The sequence below is a fragment of the Staurois parvus genome, unplaced genomic scaffold (genome assembly GCF_062004578.1).
Source record: "Staurois parvus isolate SC_StPar_1 unplaced genomic scaffold, SC_StPar_1.0 ptg000488l, whole genome shotgun sequence".
Taxonomy (NCBI): Eukaryota; Metazoa; Chordata; class Amphibia; order Anura; family Ranidae; genus Staurois; species Staurois parvus.
In genome coordinates this window covers 2,751,390-2,776,424 of record NW_028318284.1, presented here as the reverse complement: position 1 = coordinate 2,776,424, position 25,035 = coordinate 2,751,390, and the positions used below count along the sequence as shown (strand labels likewise).

The 25,035-nt window shown below is 44.7% G+C and overlaps 1 protein-coding gene across 1 annotated transcript in view; it reads left to right on the top strand.

Moving 5' to 3' along the window:
• The window catches only part of LOC149452213 (plasma membrane calcium-transporting ATPase 4-like), a gene marked incomplete at its 5' end in the record, with an annotated part of 272,400 nt that overhangs the window by 49,891 nt on the left and 197,474 nt on the right, over positions 1 to 25,035 (top strand). Inside the window, 2 exons of the mRNA XM_089689635.1 lie at positions 4,766 to 4,927; positions 21,229 to 21,443. Coding sequence (XP_089545761.1) covers positions 4,766 to 4,927; positions 21,229 to 21,443 — 377 coding nt within the window. The remainder of the gene's footprint in view (positions 1 to 4,765; positions 4,928 to 21,228; positions 21,444 to 25,035) is intronic.

Sequence of the window (25,035 nt, the reverse complement as noted above, 5' to 3'; positions counted from 1 at the left end):
CTGACCTGAGGAATGTTCATTTAACCAGTTGCCGACCGCAGATAGCCGAATGACGGCTAAACTGCGGCCGGCCAGTTCTGAGTGGACATCATATGACGTCCCCCCAAAACGCGCTCTCCTGCGCGCCCCAGGGGCCACGCACCCGGCGATCTCCGTGATCGCTGTGTCCTACCTACCTAGATGTGGTAAAAGGCCGATCATACCGGCCTTTTACCACGTGATCAGCGGTGTCCAATGACACGCTGATCACAGGGAAATGCAAGTGCCGGTTCTCGGCTGCACTTTCCTCACGCTGTCAGATCGTGAGGAAAGTACTGCCGAGAACCGGCAGTTGTCAGAGCGAGGATCGGCACCGATCATCAGGGCCACTGATGATCAGTGCCCTGATGATCGGTGCCCAGCAGTGCCACCCACAAGTTCCGCCCACCTGTGCCCAGCAGTGCGCCCACTAGCTCCGCCCACCTGTGCCCAGCAGTGCACCCACCTGTGCCCAGCAGTGCACCCACCTGTGCCACTCTGCAGTGTCACACACCTGTGCCCAGCAGTGCCACCCACCTGTGCCCACCCACCTGTGCCCACCAGTGCCACCCACCTGTGCCCACCAGTGCCACCCACCTGTGCCCACCAGTGCCACCCACCTGTGCCCACCCACCAGTGCCACCAACCAGTGCAGCCCAGCAGTGCTGCCAGTCAGTGCCACCAGTCAGTGCCCAGCGGTTGTGCCAGTCAGTGCCGCCAGTCAGTGCCATCTATCAGTACCCATGATCAGTGTCACCTATCAGAGCTGCATATTAGTGCCGCCTATCCGTGACACCTCATTAGTGCTGCCTATCAGTGCCGCCTATCCGTGCCACCTCATTAGTACTGCCTATCAGTGCCCTTTAGTGCTGCCTATCAGTGCCCATCAGTGCCGCCTATCAGTGCCCATCAGTGCTGCCTCATCAACGCACATCAGTGAAGGAGAAAAAATACCTGTTTGAAAAATTTTATAATAGAAACAAAGAAACTTTTTTTTTTTTTCAAATTTTTTGCACTTTTTTAACTTATAGCGCAAAAAGTAAAGTGCCCAGTGGCGGTTAAATACCACCAAAAGAAAGCTCTATTTGTGAGAAAAAAATGATCAAAATTTCATATGGGTACAATGTTGCATGACCGCGCAATTGTCAATCAAAGTGCAGCAGCGCTGAAAGCTGAAAATTGGCCTGGTAAGGAAGGGGGGTATAAGTGCCTGGTAGGCAAGTGGTTAAATTCTGTCACCTGGCTGGTAGGGTTTAGGAGGTTCCAATTTCTTTCAAGTCCTGGGAACAGCTGCCTTATCTTGGTTAGGAGGTGCGAGTTGACATGGGACTTGGACGGCCAGGCTCTGCCTCCATGGGGGGGCTTTGTAGTTTTAGGCCCCCTGCGGCTCTACTGGCCAGTGACTTTTAACACACACACATCTGTCACTGTGCCTCTCAGGAAGGGAGGGGGAAGGAGAATAAAGGATTGAGGGAGAAATGTATGCTCTTATCAAAAAATGGATGTGCCTTGACAAAATGGTGGCACTGCGTCCATCTCTGAGCGCAAGATTGCTACACCTAGAGTCACCCCTAACATCAAGGTCCCTAGAGTCACCCACCCTCTCCCCCTTGTGTCAGGGTCCCCAGAGAAATCCCTCAAATCAGGGTCCTCAGAGTAATCTTCCCCAGAGTGATCCCCCTTACATCAGGGTCCCCAGAGTCAACCCCCCCTCCTAACATAAGGTTCCCTGGGGTTCGTCAGCCTTACCTCAGGGTCCCCAGAGCCACCCTAACAGGGTCTCTAGAGTCACTTACAGGGAGCCCCTAGAGTTTCCCTAGTTACATTAGGTCCCCAGATTCCCCCCCATTACATCAGGGTCCTAAGAACCCCTCTTGAATTATAGGCAGCAAGAATGAAAGATAAAATGAAGGGGGGGTACATCTAAAGCTTGCCATAGACAGATCAAAATATGGCAGGCTCAGCCAGAAATAGCCAAATTTTGATCCATGTATGGGCAGACTGATTGATCTATTAATCGACATCAGCATAACCACCCTGTCTGTTTTTTTTTTTTTTGTATGTTACTGTCGACTTGGGGTTGAAGGAAATAAAATTGCATAATGTATGGCTTGCCTAAAAGTAGCCAAACAATCAATTGCATAGAAGTAAAGAGTTAAAGAAAAGTAAACTTTCTCAACAGAACCTTCAGCCTTATTTACTGCCCAGCTGATTGTGTACCTCCACTCTATACTGACAGGTCTGCAAGCAGGCATGCAGACATTCCAGCTTAGCTTTATTTACTGTCAATGTACAGCCATCGTTCAATAGAGAGTGGAGGCAGAAATACACGATCAGCCTGGCAGTAAATCAGGCTGTGTGCAGAGAAATTTCTGTGATCAGGGGAGAAGATTTCCTTTAATTCCACACTGTATTCTGAGTCTTCTTTTACAAGGAGATGAGAGCTGCTGGATCTCTCAATGGGACTCTGCCTCTATGCAGTGCACCTTCCTTGTCATGTTCCTGGAAGAAGTAGTTAGCAGCTGGGCACAGTGCCCTGGGGTGGAGGCAGGAGGGGGGGCTGTTTGCTTTGGTGGGGCACAACTGAAAGCTGGTGGGGGGCACCGCTCCCCCCTAGATCCAGCCATGCTTTACAGAGTGGTGTATAAGAGGCTTACCGGGATCACAGCATTCCCAGGCAGTGCCGGAACTGGAAGCCCATCACCTGTACTTTAAGGGTGGGCTGAGGACAGTAATGTGAAGGAGTGACTGTGATGTGAACAGGGAAGTGAGGATGCTGATGTAAGAACAGGATTGTGATATGTGGCTCGATTCAAATTTATTTTAAAGGGCTGCCCTACCCAGTGAGAAATGCAGGGAAATAAGTTCCAACCCTCTTTTTTTTTTTTTTTTTAATCGCACCGCATCAAGCTGCTTGTTACTACGGCATCATGTGGTTTAGTACGCGTGAAAATGTGCTGTAGGTGCCGATGTGTGGGGGTGCCATTTAACCTCTTCCCAACCCTGCTATAGTTGAAAGACGGCTACAGTGCGGTTGTCTAGTTCTGGAAGGGTGTCCAGAACACACACCGCCGGTGATTGCGGTGTCCTACGGACACAGCTGATCACGTGATGTGCTAAAAGGCCAATCACAGCGACCTTTTACCACGTGATTAGCTGTGTCCAATGACACAGCACATCACCTGGTAAAAACAGTTGCCGGTTATCGGCTGCACTTTCCTCACACTGTCACAGCATGAGGAAAGTACTGCTGATAACCGGCAATTGTCAGAGAAGAGATCGGCACTGATCGTCAGTGCCCTGATGATCAGTGCCACCCACCTGTGCCCATCAGTGCCGCCCAGCAGTGCCACCCATCAGTGCCCAGCAGTGCTGCCAGTCAGTGCCCAGCAGTGATGTTAGTGCCACCCATCAGTGCTAGCTCATCAGTGCTGCCTATCCGTGCCACCTCATCAGCGCCCATCAGTACTACCTATCCGTGCCACCTCATCAGTGCCCAGCAGTGTCGCCTCATCAATGCACATCAATGAAGGAGAAAAATTACATGTTTGCAAAATTTTATAATAAAAACAAAGAAAACACCCAGCGGCGATTAAATACCACCAAAATAAAGCGCTATTTGTGTGAAAAAAATTATATAAATTTCATATGGGTACAGTGTTACATGACCGTGCAATTGTCATTCAAAGTGCGACAGCGCATAAAGCTGAAAATTGGCCTGGGCAGGAAGAGGGTACAAGTGCCCGGTAGGCAAGTGGTTGAGGATTAATGGCACCCCCATGCATCTGCTGAAGTGCAGTGCATTTCTCTGTGGGTCGGGAATGCATGCGATTTCACACATGTTCCGCAGCCACAGAAGTGTGAACTTAGCCTAAGAAGTGGGTAGGGGGTAGTACATATAACTGGGAGCAATGCCAGTTAATAAGAGTGCAGCAGACGAACAGAGCACTCAGAACGTTATCAGCTCAGGTTTATTGCAGGATCAACGTGTGTTTTTTCCCAAAAAAGAAGCAAGTAACAGAGGTTCATTGTTAAAGGATAAGTTCGCCTTTTTTTTTCTTTTTCTAAATTCCAGCTCCCTGATGTACCAATATAGCATTAATGTACTTCTTTTGCAGAAATTCAAAAGATTTCCATTTTTTCTACACACCTTCATGTCCAGATGGCTGTACAAAAAAGCTTTTCCATTACTTCTGCCTTATTTCCTGCAGAGACTTTGGGTCATGACACAGGAAGGAATTCACCAACTGGGTGGTAGGTAGGAGGGTAGATGATGCAGGGTGTGTGCTAATGAGGTCAGCTGGTCAACTCCTTCCCATGTCATGACCTAAACTCTGTGCAGAAAATAAGGCAGAAGTAATGTGCAAGCTTTTTTGTACAGCCTTCTGGTGAAAGCCTTTTGTACAGTCTTCTTCTGCAAAAGAAGTACATTAATGCTATATTGGTACATAGGGGAGCTGGAATTTGGAGGAAAAAAGTGAACTTATCCTTTAAAGGTTACATACTCTTTAAATATGATAATATACTTAATCTTCCATTCCATATGCCCTCTTTTTTTCATATCGTTATTTATTCCTAACGCTAACACTTTTTAATTTTCTGTCTTGTCATGTTGTCTCTGGTCTCTCCTTTCGAAGCACTGTATTCAGAGCACTATTATCTGGAGATATTCTATCTCTTTGTTCTATTCTGTAAGCATTTTATTGTGTTTCACTCTGTCATATGTTTGTTTTTTTCATATTTTAAGCTAAAACACAAGATGGTGTGGCCTTGGAAATACAACCTTTAAAATGTGAGGATGGTGGAGAAAGTGAGGAAAAAGAGAAGAAAATTGCCAAAATCCCGAAGAAGGAAAAGTCTGTTTTGCAGGGGAAGCTGACCCGTCTTGCAGTGCAGATTGGAAAAGCAGGTGCTTCTTACCAAAAGTTTTGGGACATGTTATTTTGACCACTAAAGTCTTGGGGTCTATTCATAAATGTTTTTACCCGAGATTTGTACAACTCTAACCTAGGATTCACACAATTTCCAATTGAATCTAATTGGAAACAAGTGTGAATCTTGGGTAAAACTGTTTTATAAAGACATTCCCTTGTGTATATACATGTTCTTACTAATCACTTCTGCTTTAACCCCTTAAGTTAACCACAACTGAGTGCATTGCATGTGGTTGCAGGGTGCCCTTATTCAGGTGAATACTTTGTGTTCAGCGGGCGGCAATACCCGCTAAATGCAACTGCAGGGATAATTTTTGCCATGCTGTAAAGCATCATGGCCACAGCATATGAATTTCCCCCTCTCCTGTCTTTGCAGCAAATGGGAGAACAGCTGGGACAGTAAAAACACAGTAGAAATGACATACAATCAAAAGAAACAACCTCCTGCGCTCGAGGTGGATATTCTGGCGATGGAGGATTTCCGACAGCTTGAAGCTAGGCAAGACTTTTCAGCCCCCTGAGAACTGAGGAAACCCCCCAAAACACTAGAAAAACAAAAACAGAGGGTGCACCAGCCTTTTGCATTACCTTAAAAAAACTCTTTTTATTAAAGAAATAAATCAGATGTGTAATCACATACGGCACGTATCAAGCTCATCAGTATCCACAGTGACCCTCACACTCTGGTTCACTGTGCAAATCCCAGCATAGGGAAGACACTTCCAATGTCTCGTGTGTTTCGAGGGTAGGTACCTAATTCTTCAGAGCCAAACCTTACTAATACATAGTCAATCTTTAAAAAACCTTTCAGGAAGGTACGTGATTAAACCCAAGCCCCTCCCACTCGCAGGTAGACTGTATCAAACCAGTCATGTGACTGCGTTAACAAAACAACTTTTTTTTTCAAATATTTAAAAGCCGTGAATACACCAGGAAATGCACCAGTATACAGATAATGTCTTGTGCCAGCAACAGATGACTGTGTGCTAGATCTGTAGTTCAACAATGTTCACACATTAAAAGCTCAAAGTGCAATTGTAATTGTACACATCCCATGCACTGTAAGCCCCAAACTTGTAATTGATTTTCTAATGTGCCAGTCTTAGTAGTGTGAAAGGGAACCAGCAATATAAACAATTACAAATAGTGGCAGATGTCCAAGATAACTCCAGGAATGTCTTGAAAAACACTGCAGTTGCTGGACCCAGAAGTGCAGCATAGGGGATGCTTTCCAGCTGCTACTTACGATCTCAGCTGCAATCATTTCTGGTTTTAGTAATTTGCACTGTGTATATCTGCAAATGCCACAAGAGGGAGCACTACCGCCATGTCTAGTATTAGTAAATGCATAAGCTATTGCTCTCAAAGAAACAAACAAGCCTGCCAGCACCTCCCACACAGCTCAGCTTTCAGATATATATATACAGTGGGGCAAAAAAGTATTTAGTCAGCCACCAATTGTGCAAGTTCTCCCACATAAAAAGATGAGAGAGACCTGTAATTGGCATCATAGGTAGACCTCAACTATGAGAGACAAAATGAGAAAACAAATCCAGACAATCACATTGGCTGATTTGGAAAGAATTTATTTGAAATTATGGTGGAAAATAAGTATTTGGTCAATATCAAAAGTTCATCTCAATACTTTGTTGTATATCCTTTGTTGGCAGAGGTCAAACGTTTCCTGTAAGTCTTTACAAGGTTGGCACACACTGTTGCTGGTATGTTGGGCCATTTCTCCATGCAGATCCCCTCTAGAGCAGTGATGTTTTGGGGCTGTCGCTGGGCAACACGGACTTTCAACTCCCTCCAAAGGTTTTCTATGGGGTTGAGATCTGGAGACTGGCTAGCAGGGGCGGACTGACAACTCATGAGGCACCCGGGCAATAGGGGATCATGGGGCCCCTGTGTCCTTGCCCAAACTCAAAAAAGCCTATGAAAAAGCTACCAGGGGCATCCCATGGGGTGCCCGAGTTTCCAAATGGTCAGTCCGCCCCTGCTGGCTAGGCCACTCCAGGACCTTGAAATGCTTCTTACGAAGCCACTCCTTCATTGCACGGGCGGTATGTTTGGGATCATTGTCATGTTGGAAGACCCAGCCACGTTTCATCTTCAATGCCCTTGCTGATGGAAGGAGATTTGCACTCAAAATCTCACGATACATGGCCCCATTCATTCTTTCCTGTACATGGATCAGTCATCCTGGTCCCTTTGTGGACAAACAGCCCCAAAGCCTGATGTTGCCACCCCCATGCTTCACAGTAGGTATGGTGTTCTTTGGATGCAACTCAGCATTCTCTCTCCTCCAAACACGAGATGTGTTTCTACCAAACAGTTCTATTTTGGTTTCATCTGACCATATGACATTCTCCCAATCCTCTTCTGGATCATCCAAATGCTCTCTAGCAAACTTCAGACGGGCCCGGACATGTACTGGCTTAAGCAGGGGGACACATCTGGCACTGCAGGATCTGAGTCCTTGGCGGCGTAGTGTGTTACTGATGGTAGTCCCCCCGTGTGGTCCTGGGATTTTTGCTCACCGTTCTTGTGATCATTTTGACCCCACAGGGTGAGATCTTGTGTGGATCCCCAGATCTTCCATTTTCTAATTATTGCTACCACAGTTGATTTGTTCACACCAAGCTGCTTGCCTATTGCAGATTCAGTCTTCCCAGCCTGGTGCAGGTCTACAATTTTGTTTCTTGTGTCCTTCGACAGCTCTTTGGTCTTCACCATAGTGGAGTTTGGAGTGTGACTATTTGAGGTTGTGGACAGGTGTCTTTTATACTGATAACAAGTTCAAACAGGTGCCATTGATACAGGTAATGAGTGCAGGACAGAGGAGCCTCTTAAAGAAGAAGGTACAGGTCTGTGAGAGCCATAGTTGAGGTCTACCTATGATGCAAATTCCAGGCCTCTCATCTTTTTAAGTGGGAGAACTTGCACAATTGGTGGCTGACTAAATACTTTTTGCCCCACTGTATATATATATATATATATATATATATACATACACAGGTGAAACTCAAAAAATAAGAATATCGTGCAAAAGTTCATTTATTTCGGTAATGCAACTTAAAAGGTGAAACTAATATATGAGATAGACTCATTACATGCAAAGCAAGATAGTTCAAGCCGTGATTTGTCATAATTGTGATGATTATGGCTTACAGCTCATGAAAACCCCAAATCCACAATCTTAGCAAATTGGAATATTGTGAAAAGGTGCAATATTCTAGGCTCAAAGTGTCCCACTCTAATCAGCTAATTAAGCCATAACACCTGCAACGGGTTCCTGAGCCTTTAAATGGTCTCTCAGTTTGGTTCAGTAGGAATCACAATCATGTGAAAGACTGCTGACCTGACAGTTGTGCAGAAAACCATTGACACCCTCCATAAGGAGGGAAAGCCTCAAAAGGTAATTGCAAAAGAAGTTGGATGTTCCCAAAGTGCTGTATCAAAGCACATTAATAGAAAGTTATGTGGAAGGGAAAAGTGTGGAAGAAAAAGGTGCACAAGCAGCAGGGATGACCGCAGCCTAGAGAGGATTGTCAGGAAAAGGCCATTCAAAAGTGTTGGGGACTATTGCAAGGAGTGGACTGAGGCTGGAGTCAGTGCATCAAGAGCCACCACACACAGACGGATCCTGGACATGGGCTTCAAATTTCGTATTCCTCTTGTCAAGCCGCTCCTGAACAACAAACAACATTAGAAACGTCTTACCTGGGCTAAAGAAAAACAGACCTGGTCTGTTGCTCAGTGGTCCAAAGTCCTCTTTTCTGATGAGAGCAACTTTTGCATCTCATTTGGAAACCAAGGACCCAGAGTATGGAGGAAGAATGGAGAGGCGCACACTGCAAGATGCTTGAAGTCCAATGTGAAGTTTCCACAGTCTGTGTTGATTTGGGGAGCCATGTCATCTGCTGGTGTTGGTCCACTGTGCTTCATTAAGTCCAGGGTCAACGCAGCCGTCTACCAGGAGATTTTGGAGCACTTCATGCTTCCTTCTGCAGACGAGCTTTATTGGGATGCTGACTTCATTTTCAAGCAGGACTTTGCACCTGCCCACACTGCCAAAAGCACCTAAACCTGGTTCAATGACCGTGGGATTATTGTGCTTGATTGGCCAGCAAACTCACCTGACCTGAACCCCATAGAGAATCTATGGGGCATTGCCAAGAGAAAGATGAGAGACATGAGACTGAACAATGCAGAAGAACTGAAGGCCGCTATTGAAGCATCCTGGTCTTCCATAACACCTCGGCAGTGCCACAGGCTGATAGCTTCCATGCCAAGCCGCATTGAGGCAGTAATTGCAGCAAAAGGGGCCCAAACCAAGTACTGAGTACATATGCATGCTTATACTTTTCAGAGGTCCGATATTGTTCTATGTACAATCCTTGTTTTATTGATTGCATGTAATATTCAAATTTTCTGAGATTGTGGATTTGGGGTTTTCATGAGCTATAAGCCATAATCATCACAATTATGACAAATCACGGCTTGAACTATCTTGCTTTGCATGTAATGAGTCTATCTCATATATTAGTTTCACCATTTAAGTTGCATTACTGAAATAAATGAACTTTTGCACGATATTCTAATTTTTCGAGTTTCACGTGTGTGTGTGTGTGTGTGTGTATATGTATATATGTATGTGTGTGTGTGTATATATATATATATATATATATATATATATATTTATAATGTAAGTTCATTAAATAAAATTATTAAATGTATTGCATTGCTTAAATTATATGAATGGTTTATATGTAAATGTATACCCACTAACTTGTACAAAAAAACAACAAAACAAAGGTTGTCTTGCTCCTAAAAGGTTAAATGAAGATCTGGAGATTCACTCTTTAGTATAATAGTGATGCCTTCTCAGCATCCCATTAACTCATACACTGCACAACTTCTGGTATTTTGGACAGCGAAATACAGCTTTGATACTGGTGAGTGCACTTTTTATGGTATGTATAATATGAGTTCCATGGCAATACACCTGCCACAGGTATTTGACTGCATCCACAATTCGGAGCATGTGGGCAGACACATACATGCACACATATATGAGTACATTCATTGGCATACAGTTTGGTGTGCCATTGAGTAGCCTTGCAGTTACACTAGCTAGAGCCCTCTCACCAAGGGTCTTCCGGGCATGTCTTTGTCCATTTGTCACTGTAGGTACAGTGAATATCTCCTAAACGCGCACTGTTTTGGAGATATTCACACAGCATGCATCTGGTGACATCACCGGCGCATGTGCTTTGAAGGGACAGTATACCTGCGGGAGTAACATCATCGCGGCCCCGGCCATTCATACAGCTAGAGTCCGCACACCATGAAGTAAGATCAGATATGCCCGGGAGCCGTGGCAGTGCTGCGCTGGATGTCTCCATGTCCAAGTAAGTCTGTCATAATGTGCTAGTATGCGGTGTATGCTAGTACATTACGACTTAAACTAGCAGGGGCCTCTTTTTTCTTTTTTTTTTGTGGTGGTTTTGTGCATATTATGACTCTTATTACTGTTTCTGTGGGGGACATCTTTGTGACATTGCATGGGCTTGCGTCTTGACATCTTTTCATTTGGTTATTTCTTTGAGGGTACATTCAATAGCATATGCATGTACTAGGCATGGTGCTAAAGCTCGCCTCTTGGCGCAGATATACATAGTATAAACTACTAAAACCAGAAATGATTACAGCCAAGACCAGAAGTAGTGGCTGGAAGGCATCCCCATTATGCACTTCCAGTCCCAGCAATTGGTGTGTGCTCCAATACATTTCTGGAGCTATTTTGGACATCCTTGTGCAATTGTTTATATTGCTGGTTTCCTCTCACACTGCTAAGACTGGCACATTAGCCGTTCCTTTATAGGTTTGCAGCTTGCAGTGCTTTGTATGTGTACAATTACAATTGCACTTTGATCTTTTAATGTGTGAACATTGTTGTACTATAGATCTACTGCTGGCACAAGACGTTATATGTGTACCAGTGCACTAGTCCTGTTGTATTTACGGCTTTTATCTAAGCAAAGAAGGTAATTTGTTTTGTTACTGCAGTATGTGGGGTCGCATAACTGGTTTGCTACAGCCCACCTGCCACTGTGACCTATAAACTGAACAACTCAATTGAAAAACAAACTGAAATCTTTTTTTTTTTTTTTGGGGGGGGGGGGGGAGTAAACATAAAAAATCTAAAATAGTGTGGATGCATACCCTCTTATAACTTTGGATGTATCATCAAGTGGAGAAATGATGGCGCAACAGTGACTATACCAGGAGCTGGATATCCCTCCAAAATTGATGAAAAGACGAGAAGAGAACTGGTCTGGGAGGCTGCCAAGCGGCCTACAGCAACATTAGGAGCTGCAGGAATATCTGGCAAGTACTGGCTGTGTGGTACATGTGACAACAATCTCCCATATTCTTCATATGTCTGGGCTATGGGGTAGGGTGGCAATACAGAAGCCTTTTCTTACGAAGAAAAACATCCAAGCCCGGCTAAAACGCATCTAAAGTCTCCTAGAAGCATGTGGGAAAATGTGTTCTAGTCTGATGAAACCAAGGTTGAACTTTTTGGCCGTAATTCCAAAAGATATGTTTGGTGCAAAAAACAACACTGCGCATCACCAAAAGAACACCATAGCCCCAGTGAAGCATGGTGGTGGCAGCATCATGTTTTGGGGCTGTTTTTCTTCAGCTGGAACTGGGGCCTTAGGGTAGAAGGAATTTTGAACAGTTCCAAATAACAGTTAATATTGGCACAAAATCTTCAGGCTTCTGCTAGAAAGCTGAACATGAAGAGGAACTTCATCTTTCAGCATGACAACGACCCAAAGCATACATCCAAATCAACAAAGGAATGGCTTCAGCAGAAGAAGATTACAGTTTTTGGAATGGCCCAGCCAGAACCCAGTCCTGAATCAGATCAAAAATCTATGTGGTAATCTGAAGGGGGCTGTGCACAGGAGATGCCGTCACAATCTGACAGATTTGGAGTGTTTTTGCAAGGAAGAGTGGACAAATATTGCCAAGTCAAGATGTGACATGCTGATAGGCTCATACCCAAAAAAGACTGTAATAGAGTGCTGTAATAAAATCAAAAGGCGCTTCAACAAAGTATTAGTTTAAGGGTGTGCACACTTATGCAACCATATTATTTTAGTTTTTTATTTTTACTACCCTCCACCTAAAAGATTCAGTTTGTTGTTCAACTGAGTTGTATTGCTTATAGGTTACATTAAAGGTGGAAAAAGTTCTGAAATGATTTATCTTTGTCTAATTTTTTTACATAACAGAAACCTGACATTTTAATAGGCGTGTGTAGACTTTTTATATCCACTGTAAATCCCCCTTTCTGCTATAGGCAAGCCAGTTTTTTTCTACTAAGTGTTCAGGAGTAGTGAACTGGTTCAGTGCTAGTTCCATAGCCTATTTTTTCCCTTTTCTCCTTATTCCTGGGATTTTTACCTGCGGAGATCTTCAGTTAACAGCTGGGCTGGGTGACAAGCTGGATAATGGCGATCCAGGGCAGGCCAGTGAGTTAACACGGGGACACATATGACCGAGCTCCGGAGTCTGTGTCACAGTGTTACCCAGACTCCACTTCGGTGGAGAGGAGGTCCTGTCTTGGAAGCGCCACCTATGAGCTTTGTTGGATTGGTAAGAAGCTATCACCCCTTCCCTCCCTGGACGCAGTGTTGGTTGTGGGTGCTCCCTGGGGTTGTCGGCCCTGTGGGCTTCTCTTCCCCCATAGACTTGGGCACATGTTACTGCTTCCCCCCCACACTATCCCCTTCCCCACAGCCTGGGGCTACAGGGCATCAGGTGTGCTCTGTGAGAGAGTTTCTGTATGGGCTACAGTGCCTCAGGGTGTCTGGTAGCCCTGCCTGTGTCACTTTTTAGGCAGGCGGCTCCCTAGTCTCAGCCAGAGAAGGTCCGCCAGTGCCCTAGTGACCACCTTTTTTGCATGCTTTCCCTCATCCCTCCCCAGGTCGTCATATGGTTCAGGGAACATGAGGATGTGATGGTTCTGCCTTGACTGCAGTACCTTGGGGGTTGTTTTGTGTTTCTGCCTTGCTGCTGCAGGAGGGAGAGAGTTTTCTGACCCCCCCTATCAGGCCTGTGTTTGATACCTTGCTTCCCCGTGGGTGTCTGCTCCACGAAGTCGGGCTCTGCACTAATTTATCCCAGGGATTTGTGGCTTAATGAGGCGGGATGTTTGTGGGCGCTCGCCCTCCCTTTCTGTCACTTCCGCCTGCACTTTGTTCTTAGCCAGAGATGGAATGCAGGCCAGCGCTCATTCCCAGATGGGCGGGCATGTAGGGGCCAGCCTTAGTGGGTGGTTGCTGGCCGCCATTTAGAGCTTTTTCCCTATACTTGTCTCCCTGCCAGATGTTTGTAGCACTGGAGGGAGAGACTGATTGTGTTGCACCATGCCCTGTCATGTGGTGCAGACTTGCGATTCACAGCAGAGTCTGTGTACCCTGCAGTTCTTCAGTTCAAAGCCTGGCTGCACTTGGTAAAAAAAAAAAAAAAAGCGCACTCCTCCCAAGGCCGGCTCACCTAGTAGTTAGAGGAGTGCAGTGCCACACTTTACAGCCAGATTTGTTGTCTGTGCTGTTTGTGCTTTACATATGGCTGTTTTGGTCTCCTGCACATGGCTTGCAGCTCTGCCTTGTTACGGGGCAGCATGCATGGAGTGGCGGATGCATAACTGTATGTTTGCGCAGGTATTTTGGCCATTGTACTTGGAGGAGAGGGCAATAGGCACTGGTGGCCACTCCACTTAAGGCAGTGCTGGACTTTATGCTGGTTATCCTTTTTGATAGACACTGATGGCTAGGTCTGCTCAGATTTTTCCTTATACCGCATACTTTGTTAAATTGTCTATAAAAATGGGCACGCCCAACGTAGCCATTTGTGGTCTCACAGCACTTAGTGGTCTGCCACCTAGAGAAGACCTTTTGTGGAGACCCTTTACCTTTTGTGGTGAATCCCACCATTCTAGCTTGAATACTGCAACCGTTATGCTGGTTGTGGAGTTTCCCTCTTAAGATTTTGTTGTACCACAGAGCAGAATCAGTTTGCGCTCTCCGTTTACCATTGAGTGATCAGTGTTGGCCCTAGTGTCGAAGCCACTTTTCAACTAAGCCTATCTTCTGCGGCAGGTTTTAAACACCAGACGTGGATCCAGTGTTTATGGATCTGGTGGACCAGTTTGTCCGGAGCCTAAGGTACATTTGTACTACATCCTTAAATGCCGTTCCACTTCTTGTCAAGCCCCCCTTTTTGCAGGCTCTCTGTCTCAGCAGTGGTGCTTCGGTGGGTGCTTTAGCTCAAATGCTGGGATGCTGACAAGATTTTTTACATGACCCCAACAGACATGCCCTTCCAGGATAGGTTGTCTTTTGGTGCTGTCTTGGACAACATCAGGCCAGGAAGAGGAAACATTCACATTGAAAATCCGGGCTTTCTTTCATTGCTCACAAGTGACTTTTCCCTCATCTGGCTCCTCTGATTAGGGCTCCAGCCCTTCAGGACCCCGCGGATGGGAACCAGCGCTCCTGGACTCACAAGCCCACCTCAGCATGGTTTGCCCCACCCTTCTTTGGGGTAGAAAGTCTTCTTTACTGGTTCTTGGGCCTGTGGGCTTTCCCTATTCCTGACCAGTCGATTGTGTTTGGCTATATAATAGTATTTCACTCTTGTTACCCAATTTCCATCTTTCAGCCTCGTGTCTCATGCGGGGCCTGCGTCACCAGAGAGTGATTTTTACTGTTCCCAAGCCGGAGCAGTTCTAAGGGTTTTACTACAAATCTGTTTTGGTCCCGAAAGGAGAACAGGGTTGCCTGATCCTTGACCTGCAGGCCCTGGTTTGATTTGTGCTTGTTCAGAGTTTCGAGCTGGCATCCACCTGTTCTGCGGGGGCCATTTCTCCCTCAGGGGTATTCTCTAGCATCCATGGATTGCTTGGCTGCATATCTTCACATTCCTCTGTGTGGGGATCATCAGTGGTTCCTACACATTATGGTTGGGGACACACGTTATTCAGTCTGTGGTGCTCCCTTCTGGGCTGGCCTCGACTCCTGGTAGGGTTTTTCTAGGCGCTGGCTCTAGTCCTAGAGTTACTCAGGCAACAGGATTCCCATGACCACCTTCTCCTGCTACTGGCAGGTGCCCAGGTCGGGCTAAAGGACAATGAGGGGATCATGGTGCACTCCTTACAGGACTTTGGATGGGTCCTGAACCTTGGGAAATCTGCCTTTTAAGGAGGGGTTAGGACCGTAGTATATACAGAGGTCCCTTGGCGTGGGCACTGTGGCTTATGCATGTACTATATTTGCAAATCTGTGCAAACAAAACCCTCTGCTTTTAACGTAAAAGGTTCGACAGTGCCAATTTGGTTGTTTTGTCATGTGCAGCCCTGTGCCTTTTGAGGGGTGGGCTCCCTCCAGTCATACCTGCCCTTAATCTATCCATTCTTATATGTGCTCCTACTATGGAGGCTCTGAATATTTAGAGTTAGGACAGGGTTACCTGATCCTGGACGTGGAGGCTCTGATTTGATTGGTGCTTGTCCAGAGTTTCAAACTGGAATCCATCTGTTCGGTGGTGGCCTTTTCTCCCTCAGGGGTATTCTCTAGTATCCGTGAATTCCATGGCTGCATATCTGCACGTTCCTCTGTGTGAAGATCATCAGTTTTTCCTACACTTTACGATTGGGGACACATATTATTCAGTCTGCGGTGCTCCCTTCTGGGCTGGCCTCGACTCTTGGGGGGGGGGGGTCCCAAGGTGCTGGCAGTAGTCCTAGAGTTACTGAGGCCACGGGATTTCCGTGACTGGTTATATGAACCACCTTCTCCTGCTGGTGGGCGCCCAGGTCGCGCTGATGGAGAACGAGGAGATCATGAAGCACTCCGTGCAGGACTTTGGATGGGTCCTGAACCTTGAGAAGACTGCCTTTTAAGGAGGGGTGGACTCCTTCCAGGCATTCCTGCCCTTAATCTATCCATTCTTGTCTGTTCTTCTATAATGGAGGTGCTGCAAATTTAGATTTAGGACCGCAGTATATACAGAGGTCTCTTGGCGTGGGCACTGCGGCTTATGCATATACTGTATTTGCAAATGTGTGCAAACAACACTCTGCTTTTAACGTAAATGGTCAGACAGGGCCAATTCGGTTGTTTTGTCACATACGTCCCTGTGCCTTTAAGGAAGCGTGGGCTCCCTCCAGGCATGCCTGCCCTTAATCTATGCATTCTGTTAGGTGCTCCTACTAATGAGGCTCTGAAAATTTAGTTAGGACTGCAGTATTTTCAGAGGTCCCTTGGTTTGGGCACTGCAGCTTATGCAAATATTTGCAAATGTGTGCAAAAAAACCCCTCTGCTTTTAACGTAAATGGTTAGATGGGGCCAATTCGGTTGTTTTGCAGGCTAGCTGGGAAGTGTGTTAGGAAATTCTTTGTTTGTTCCTTGCTTTAAAGGCTAGTTGGGGTAGTTGCCACTGTTTTGTACACTTCAGGAAATCTGCCCTGTCCAGAGGTTTGGAGTATCTGGGCCTGATTCTCATTTCTGGTTCTCTTGGTAGACAAACTCCGGAAATTTTGCGACTGCATCCCAACTGATCTGGTCCTGAAAGTTATGGATCCCAGCCTGTATGGAGGAGTCGTGGGTTCGAAATCAGCATGAGGATGTTGGACTTCAGGGAAGGCTTGCCTGCCTGTCGTTATCCTTGAGCTGCGAGCAATCAGCTGTCCCTGGAGCTCTGGACGCTTCTTCTCAGGGGGCACCTGGTTGGGATCCCATTGGACAATACCACCTCAGTGGCCTATGTCGTCCACCTGGGTGGCAGGTGAAGTGAGACAGTGGTGCTGGGGGCTTCCTGCTTTTCATAGTGGGTAGAATGACATAATCTGACCTTCTCCGCTGTGCACATTCCTGGTGTCAAAATTTTCAGGCAAACTACTTCAGTTATCAGATGCTGAGTCGGGGAGATGGGTCCTTGCACCCGGATGAGTTTAGTCAGATCTGCCTACCTCAGGGAACCCCAGACTTTGTTCTTCTGGTGTCCTGCTTCAGTAGGGAGATGCTACAGTTTATGGTGGACCTCCTGGCGGGTGCAATGGATGTACTGGTGGTATTGTGGGACCAGTATTATTTCATTTATGCCTTCCTCCTCTCAGGCTGTTCCCTTGCCCCCTGCATTTGATCGCAGGATTGGGGCTGAAGGGATTTCTTTAATTCTGGTAGCTGCAGACCGGTCTGTGGTATGCCAACTTATTGTAGCTGGACATACTACAAGTTTGATGTTCCCTACAATGTTGACAGCTCGTAGGTCTGCCTCTCAGGAGTCACGCTTGGAAGATTTGTATTGCTAAGTGCAAGGCTCTGGGTGTTTCCCACATCTCGTCTCAGGAGCTAGGGTGTTGGCCAATGGGGCATGGAGCAAAATCATGCCTGGAGTACCTTCAGGGTCACATTTCTGCTATCGCTGTCCTTTTTCCAGTGTCCCTTAGCCACACACTTCCTTTTGCCCACAGCCGTCGCATCTTAAGGCTGTTGCTTTGCACTCCTTGGATGTGGTCTGGGTGGTTTGGGTATACTTGTCCACTGCAGCCTCCTGCAGGTGGTCAGATTTCGTTTTTTGTTTTGGCCCAAGGAAGGGCCTGGCGGCCCTCTCTGCCACACTTTCGCATTGGATCCTAAAAGCGCCTGTTTGAGCATACATTATCAGGGGCAGGTTCCTTCCTTCCTCAGCAAGGCGCACTCTGCCTTCAGGTATCAGGCGTCTGTGTCTCTGGTTTGCGAGGTGGCTGCCTGGTCATCTGTGCACATTTTTGCCTACATTTACACGGTTGATGTGTTTGCATCTTCGGATGCTTGTTTTGGCTACAAGGTTTCAGGCAGCTGCTTCAGACACTTTTTTTGCCCCTTTAGAGGTTCTTTTGGTGGTTGGCACGTTTTCCTGGTTGCTCCAGTTGCTTTTTGGTTTCACCACTCCTCATTGAGTCACAGCTTTGGAACATCTTTATGGTCAAGATTTAGAAGAGCTGTGTCCATCAGTGAACGAAAGAAAAAACTGAATTTTGTGTTACTTACTGTAATATCTCTTTGAGTTCATTGATGGCTACAGCACCCACCCCTCTATTTGAGTTTATACATCTGGCTCTGCTTTATGACTTACTAGCTTGCCTATAGCAGAGAGGGGGTTTTATACCAGCTAGGACTCCCCATAGTCAGTGCTGTATTTTCTTTTCTGCCTATTGTCCTCCTCTTGTACGTGGCGCTATAACCCTATGGTCAAGACTCAGAAGACCTGTGTCAGTCAGTGAACTCGGAATAAGGGATTTTAGGCAGAGTAACAAAAAAAATCCCATTTTTAAGGTAATGTCAAGGCTGGTGCGCACTTTGTTTTTGTTTTACTAGTGGAAATGACCCCTAAAAGTTTTAATCTGATTACTGCCTGTAGATAAAAAAAAAACTCTAGTTCTTAGGCCTGTTTCAGATGGGCTTCAGCAGTGTGAAAAGATAAGAGCAGTGTGAACAGACTTTGCCAAAGCATTGGCAGAAGTTTTAACAAGCTTTGCTGAAACTTTTAAAGTACCATTCAGCTCCAATTTGTAAACGTTGAACACAGATTCTAATGGGAGTGCTGACTGCCACTTAAACTTCCCTGGCGGTATTCCCGAGTGTGGCTCGGGGTAAAGTTTCAGTACCAAAAGCGGTAACCCTGAGCTACACTCGTGAATACCATACAGCGTTGCTCAGGGATTCCCTGCAGCACTTACCTTGTCCTGCACTCCTGCGATGTGTCCCCTGCAGCGTCCCCGGCCATCTCCTCCGGCCAATGCCGGCATCCGTCTTCCGGGTTCCGGTCCCTGCGAGCATCGGGACATATGGGGCCGGAACCAGCGGGAGATTCGAAAATTTTAAAAACTGACATTCACAAAATACACTAAAATAACATAGAAAAACATAACTGTTTCAAAGCATTTCACATACATTTTGTCCCTACTGCTTTGTCATGTGCCCTGCCTGCATTTTTACTGTTCTTTCTGCCTGGAAACTTAGAAAAGTCCATGGCATCCAAAAAGCATCCATTTAGGTCAAAAGCGGTTTTAGACCAGCTAGAATACAGCGATAGTAAACCAGAACCACTTGCAGAATTGAGTGATAATGATTTGTGGGGAAATTCGTCATCAGACACTGAAAACGATTCTGCAACTGAACTCGCATTTGAAACTCAAATTTCCGTATTTTTGGTTTGATTATATTATCGAATTAAATTTATTATTATATTATTTTTTATGATTATTATATTATAATTTATGATTTTGTGTTTCAAGTTTTATTTTACCCGGGATGTTTACTAGACTCTTGTTCAGACAGATTTCAGTGAGTTATTCCTAAAAATTACAGGCCTACAATAAAAAAAAGACATATTTCCATGCAAAAAAATGTACCACTTTCAGCACAGAAATATGGACATAATCATACCGCTAGGGAGGTTAAACAAGCTGCTAGGCTTCCTACAGGCTTCAAAAAGTGCTGAAGCCTGCTACCAGCTTGTTTGCAATGTTGCAATCAGTAATCCTATTAGGTTCAACATTTAACAAACTGGAGCTGAATGGTTTGTTAAATAGCTTCAACAAAGTTTGCTGAACGCTCTCCCAATGCTTTGAAAAGTTTGCTGTTCACACTGCTCCTATATAAGATGAAGCACTGTGAAACATGCCTGAGTAAGACTACATCAGTACATGTGCCCCTATGTTGTTTGCACCATCACTTTTGAAAGTTGTTCTTTAGCCAACTCATGAAACATTAAACATTTGGTAGAATATTTAATTAAAGTATATCTAAGGGAAAAACATTTTTTTTTGTTTTGGACAGAATGTTTTTTAAAGGTTTTTATTACGGTCTATTCCTCCGTTATGGAGATTCACCCTCACCATTTGTCCTGTTTACCGATATCATTACAATTGAAAGTAAAAGAAACCCCAAAATGTGGATTGTCCTCAGAAAAGTAATAAAGAGGAAATCTTCCAATGGGGACAATAGTCAGGGGTTATAGCCCTTTTTTACTCTATCCAAAATTATAAAAAAAATGTTCTGCATATAGATCAACTTTAAATGAAAGTTATGGTTTTGAAAGGTTTATAGAGATCCTATGATTATTATAAAAGAGGACCTAGAAGAGGAACAATTAACTTCGCTCTGGCAGAGATCACTTTGGGTCTTGTAACTCTTGGCTTACTTGTCTCTGACACCATTGTTGAGGAAAAACTGTGGACACCTTTTTGGTAAGGAGAGGACACTGGTAATGCTCAACAAAATAGTGGACAAGGAGGAAATACTGTACTGCAGACATACTGCACATGTTCAGCAGTGCGGCCATACACCCAGAAAGTGCAAGTGCTTTTTTTTCATCTCACTTGAGAGCCATAAGTATATTCTAAATGTTTTCCATCAACCAGTACATCATTTGCTATATTGTTGAAGATACATGGAGATTGATTTACTAAAGATAAATAGATTGTGCACTTTGCAAGTGCCGTTGCCATCATTTTCCCTTGAGGTTTGTAAATATGATAAAGCTCTGCTGATTTCTTTCATCGAATCACATGCAAGTCATTTTTTTTTTTATTTCCTTGCACCCGATTGGGTATTCTTTACAAAGTGTAGCTTTGCCACATTACATTTACTGAGGAAAATTATTGCAACAGTGTATTTGCCTTTAGTAAATAACCCCATTGTATCCTTGGTTTTGGAGACAGACTGTGCTATTGATTGACTTGATTGGCGCGTGGCCACATTATAGAATTATAAAAGCAGATTCATCCATCCAATACTGTTTGCATCATTTTGATGCTGTCATGATGTTATATTCCCACAGAGACCCAGTGCTATGGTACAGCACATAAGTAACCACTGACACCTACCCAGTGACTGACAATTTTCCATGGACCAATGCTGCACCTGTGGACAGCTCCAGCATTTGACCATGCACTCCGCCACTGACTCATGCTGTCTTCATGCACTTCTCCTCCAGTAGATTCTTTACTGCACACTTCTTAATTTTGTTAGGAAGTTGGAATTTCATCCTATTCCACAAACACTTTTGCTAGTATTTCTTAAATTGATTAACTTAAGTTTGTCAATTTGCTTAATTTATGGTTAATAGCTTATCTGCATATACCTAGTATATAGATATCCATACATGTACACTAATCAGAAATATTGATTTTCCTATTGTTAACAGGTCTAATCATGTCTGCCATAACAGTGATCATCCTGGTGCTTTACTTTGTTATTTACACCTTTGGTGTATTGGGGCGACCATGGCTTGCAGAATGTACTCCAATATATATCCAGTATTTTGTAAAGTTTTTCATTATTGGTGTCACTGTGTTGGTGGTTGCAGTTCCTGAGGGGCTTCCTCTTGCAGTCACTATATCCCTGGCTTACTCTGTAAAGGTGGGTATTGGTAGAACTATTATAAATAGTTAATTATGTGATGTTTTTAGTTTATGGTTCATTGTTTATCCTTTAAAGAATAAAAAGTATACTTTTTAAAGCATATGTGCACTTTATCAAATGCTCCACTTCCCTCGTCCAGTACCAATGTAGCTGCCATACCCTAACTGGCTAACTTTTTTATTAGCTGGTCTTCGATTCAGTCTGCCCTGAACTACTTCACCTAATTTATGATTACAGTGGTACACTTAATTGTATTACATTTTAAAAATGTTTTCCTTGTAAAATGTGTTTATTACTTGACCTTGTGGATATATAAAATATTATTTGATCATTTAAACACATACTGTAAACATACCACACACTGTAAGCAGTTGCATCTGAGGCTCTCAATTGTATTCTTCTGCCTGGTTCAATTTTGTTTTTTCTTAACTCTCAACAGTAAGAAAAAAAAAACTTTATTGCAGAATATAGCCATGAGCTTGGATGAAGCTGAGTTTAACAGCAGTACTCAAAGTATGTGCTAGGGATTTTGCCATTATACTTTATGCTGGTTCCTTGTCATCCACTCATGTATGTGTTGAGCAGTTCCAATTTAAATTAAGATGAACAGGAATGTAGGTATTTTTAAGAATGTTATAGTTGGTGGATTGATCAGAGAGGAGGGTGTTTGTATGGCAGTTTGTAAAAGTGTGGTTATCCATTAATCAATTATTTTGTATCTGCTAAGAAAAATGCACAAGGGGAAATTAATTCCTTAATACTCCAGTATGCGTGGCCAATCAAAGGTTAATACAGGAGAAAACACAATCAATGAAGATTTAAATTAAATAAAAGTTAGCTTGTACTGTATGACCAACAGAAACAGCAATGTAAAATATTTGCAAAAATAAATCTTTGCAAGGGTTGTACATATCAGTAAATTAGAGTAAATGCTGGTTGTATGGAGAGCTATGTACTGTATAGGCAGCAAACTACATTATTACTATTTGAAGGAGAAATACAGCCAAAGTCTGCTGTTGGCAGAAATAAGTCAGCTGGTTCAGGCTGGGGAAAGATCGCAACCATATGGTTGGGATCCACCCAGGAGCCTGGACCGACACCTGCTCAGCTTCTCAGTGATCCTTTTATGACCAACAGAAACAGCAATGTTAAAATATTTGCAAAAATAAATCTTAGCAAGTCTGTTGCCGGCAGACATCACTCAGCCGGTTCAGGCTGGGGGAAGATCACGACCATATGGTTGGGATCCACCCAGGAGCCTGGACTGGCACCTAGCTCAGCTTCTCAGTGATCTGCTGGGAGCCTGAGCCAGCCGCTCCCACCTCCCCTACAGCCCAGCACTCCAGTGAATGCTGGGCGGCAGAGGAGAGATAGGTGACTAAGAGGGGCAAGGAGACCTAAGCGATCAGCATTGTCTGATCACTCGGTTCTCACCCTTACAGCCAGTGGACGACAGGTGCAGCATCAGATCGATTCTACATCCACCTAGGTAAGTATGTTTAAAAAAAACAAGAAAAAAAAAAACACTTCTCTTTTAAAGCTTACTCTAATCCACTGAAAACACCGGTGATCACCCAAAAATTATGTGAGTTGCACAAAATGACAACAAATATAAAAATCCATTCTGGATAGAGCTTCCACTTGAAGACAAAGGAAAGTTTTCCATTTTTCTGGTTTAACCCCTTGTGCTTCAAGTGGAAGTTCTGCCTTCCCCACTCCTCCCACTAAACCCCTATTAAGCCACCCCAGCCTCTACACCCCTTCCTGCTGACTGCCTTCTTCAAACTGCACTACAGTCGACTGTTGTCGTCCTGTTTCCTGAACTTATGATCCTTTCCTTAAAGCTTGGGATCTTTGCCACTACTCATTCTGATGCTACCCTCTTTCTGGCTACATTGAAAGTGCTGGGACTCCGAGAAAGGTGCACCATGGAAATTAGTCACCTCATTTAGAATGGCTAGCTGGAGGGGAAAAAAGATAAACTACAGTTTACAAGATCTCCTCTTGCACATACTAAACCTAAAATGCACAGTTCTCACCACTCATAGATTTAGAGCGTTAAAGCACAACACTGGGCACAACGTTTTTGTTAGACTAAGGTATCTAAGGAGGCTTTTACCTTATTTTCATGGTAATATACTGCGGTCTTACTTCTGTCTCTTGTCAAAGTGAAGTCTTGGTCCTGAAGAATAGTACCACTACAGGTACATCCATTAAACACCAACAATGACTCTCAACCCTCAGCCTCTGTTAAGATCAATGAGACTAGATCATCCCTTTTTTTCCCTCCGTTGGGCAACTAATGTGATCCACTATCTGGGTACAAACATCACACCTGTTCTATCACATCTTTATGCTGCAAACTTAGCACCATTGTTGCCCAAAGTTAAAGACAATCTACTCTATTTGCCTACACTAACGCTGACGTGGTTTGGTCTCTGTAATGAATTAAAAATTACGGTGCTTCCTTGTATACTTTACCTACTAAAAACTCTACCCATTCAACTACCTATGCATTTCTTCAGGAGAGTCAGTGCAATGGTCTGAGCACCTGCACCTATTGACCCTACAAAGGATTTGTGGGGGGGTGGGCCTACCTGATATCTGCTCCTATTATAGAGCTACCCACTTTACATGTCTGGTTGTGAAGTGAATTAAACATTGGATTGCCATGAAGCTGTAGGATTCTCAGAGAACGGCCTTGAGTTGGCCATGGCTTGTGCCTACTCTTTGCCACGGGACTTCGGTGCTCACCCCACTCTTGGCAATACCTTAGGGGTCATTCAGGAAGCATTCCATAGCACATCCATATCTCCTGTCCCTTCTCCCATGGTTCCCATACTGGGCAACCCCGACTTTACCCTAGCTGAGATGATCAGCAATTTCTTTTCCTTAAAGCTATTGGGCATACTTATTTGACAGACTTTCTGACCTACAATGGGGCTTTAATTACTACCGATCTCACCCGGCCGGTGATCACTCCTTTGGGCTTTTGGGGAGGCCTCCAGCTTTGATCCTACATCCTACAAGGGCAAGCCAGTTTGGCACAATCTCTTTATCATCCATTCATCTCTCAACCGTCCAGAGATCGATTACCCTCCCCCTTTTCTTTCTAAATGTGAGTCAGATCTAGGTGTGTCCTTTATGGCTTCAAAGAAGGAGAAAATTCTACATTTTGCCCAAAAGTCCTCGAGGTCCAAGAGACCAACTATAAACTTCTCACTCAATGGTATCGGGTACCCACCAAGCTCCATCGCTTCTCGCCTCAGTTTTCTAGTGCCTGTTGGCGCTGTGGTGCAGACAGAGGTACCTTTCCCCACATTTTCTGGCAATGCCTGAAGCTCCAGTCATTCTGGTGAGGGGTAACTAGTGTAATCAAACAACTTACCGCCATTGACCCAGCGGCCTGCATCATGCACTTGATGGGGAGACCCATCAAGAAATATAAGACCTCACCATTCAGCTGCTTAATGCAGCAAAAGGCCGGTATCCCACGTCGCTGGAAGGACACTCATCCCCTCACGCTCTCTCTCTGGTTCTCCAAGGTGAATGAACTTAGGGACGTGGAGGATCTTACAGTCTCCTTGCG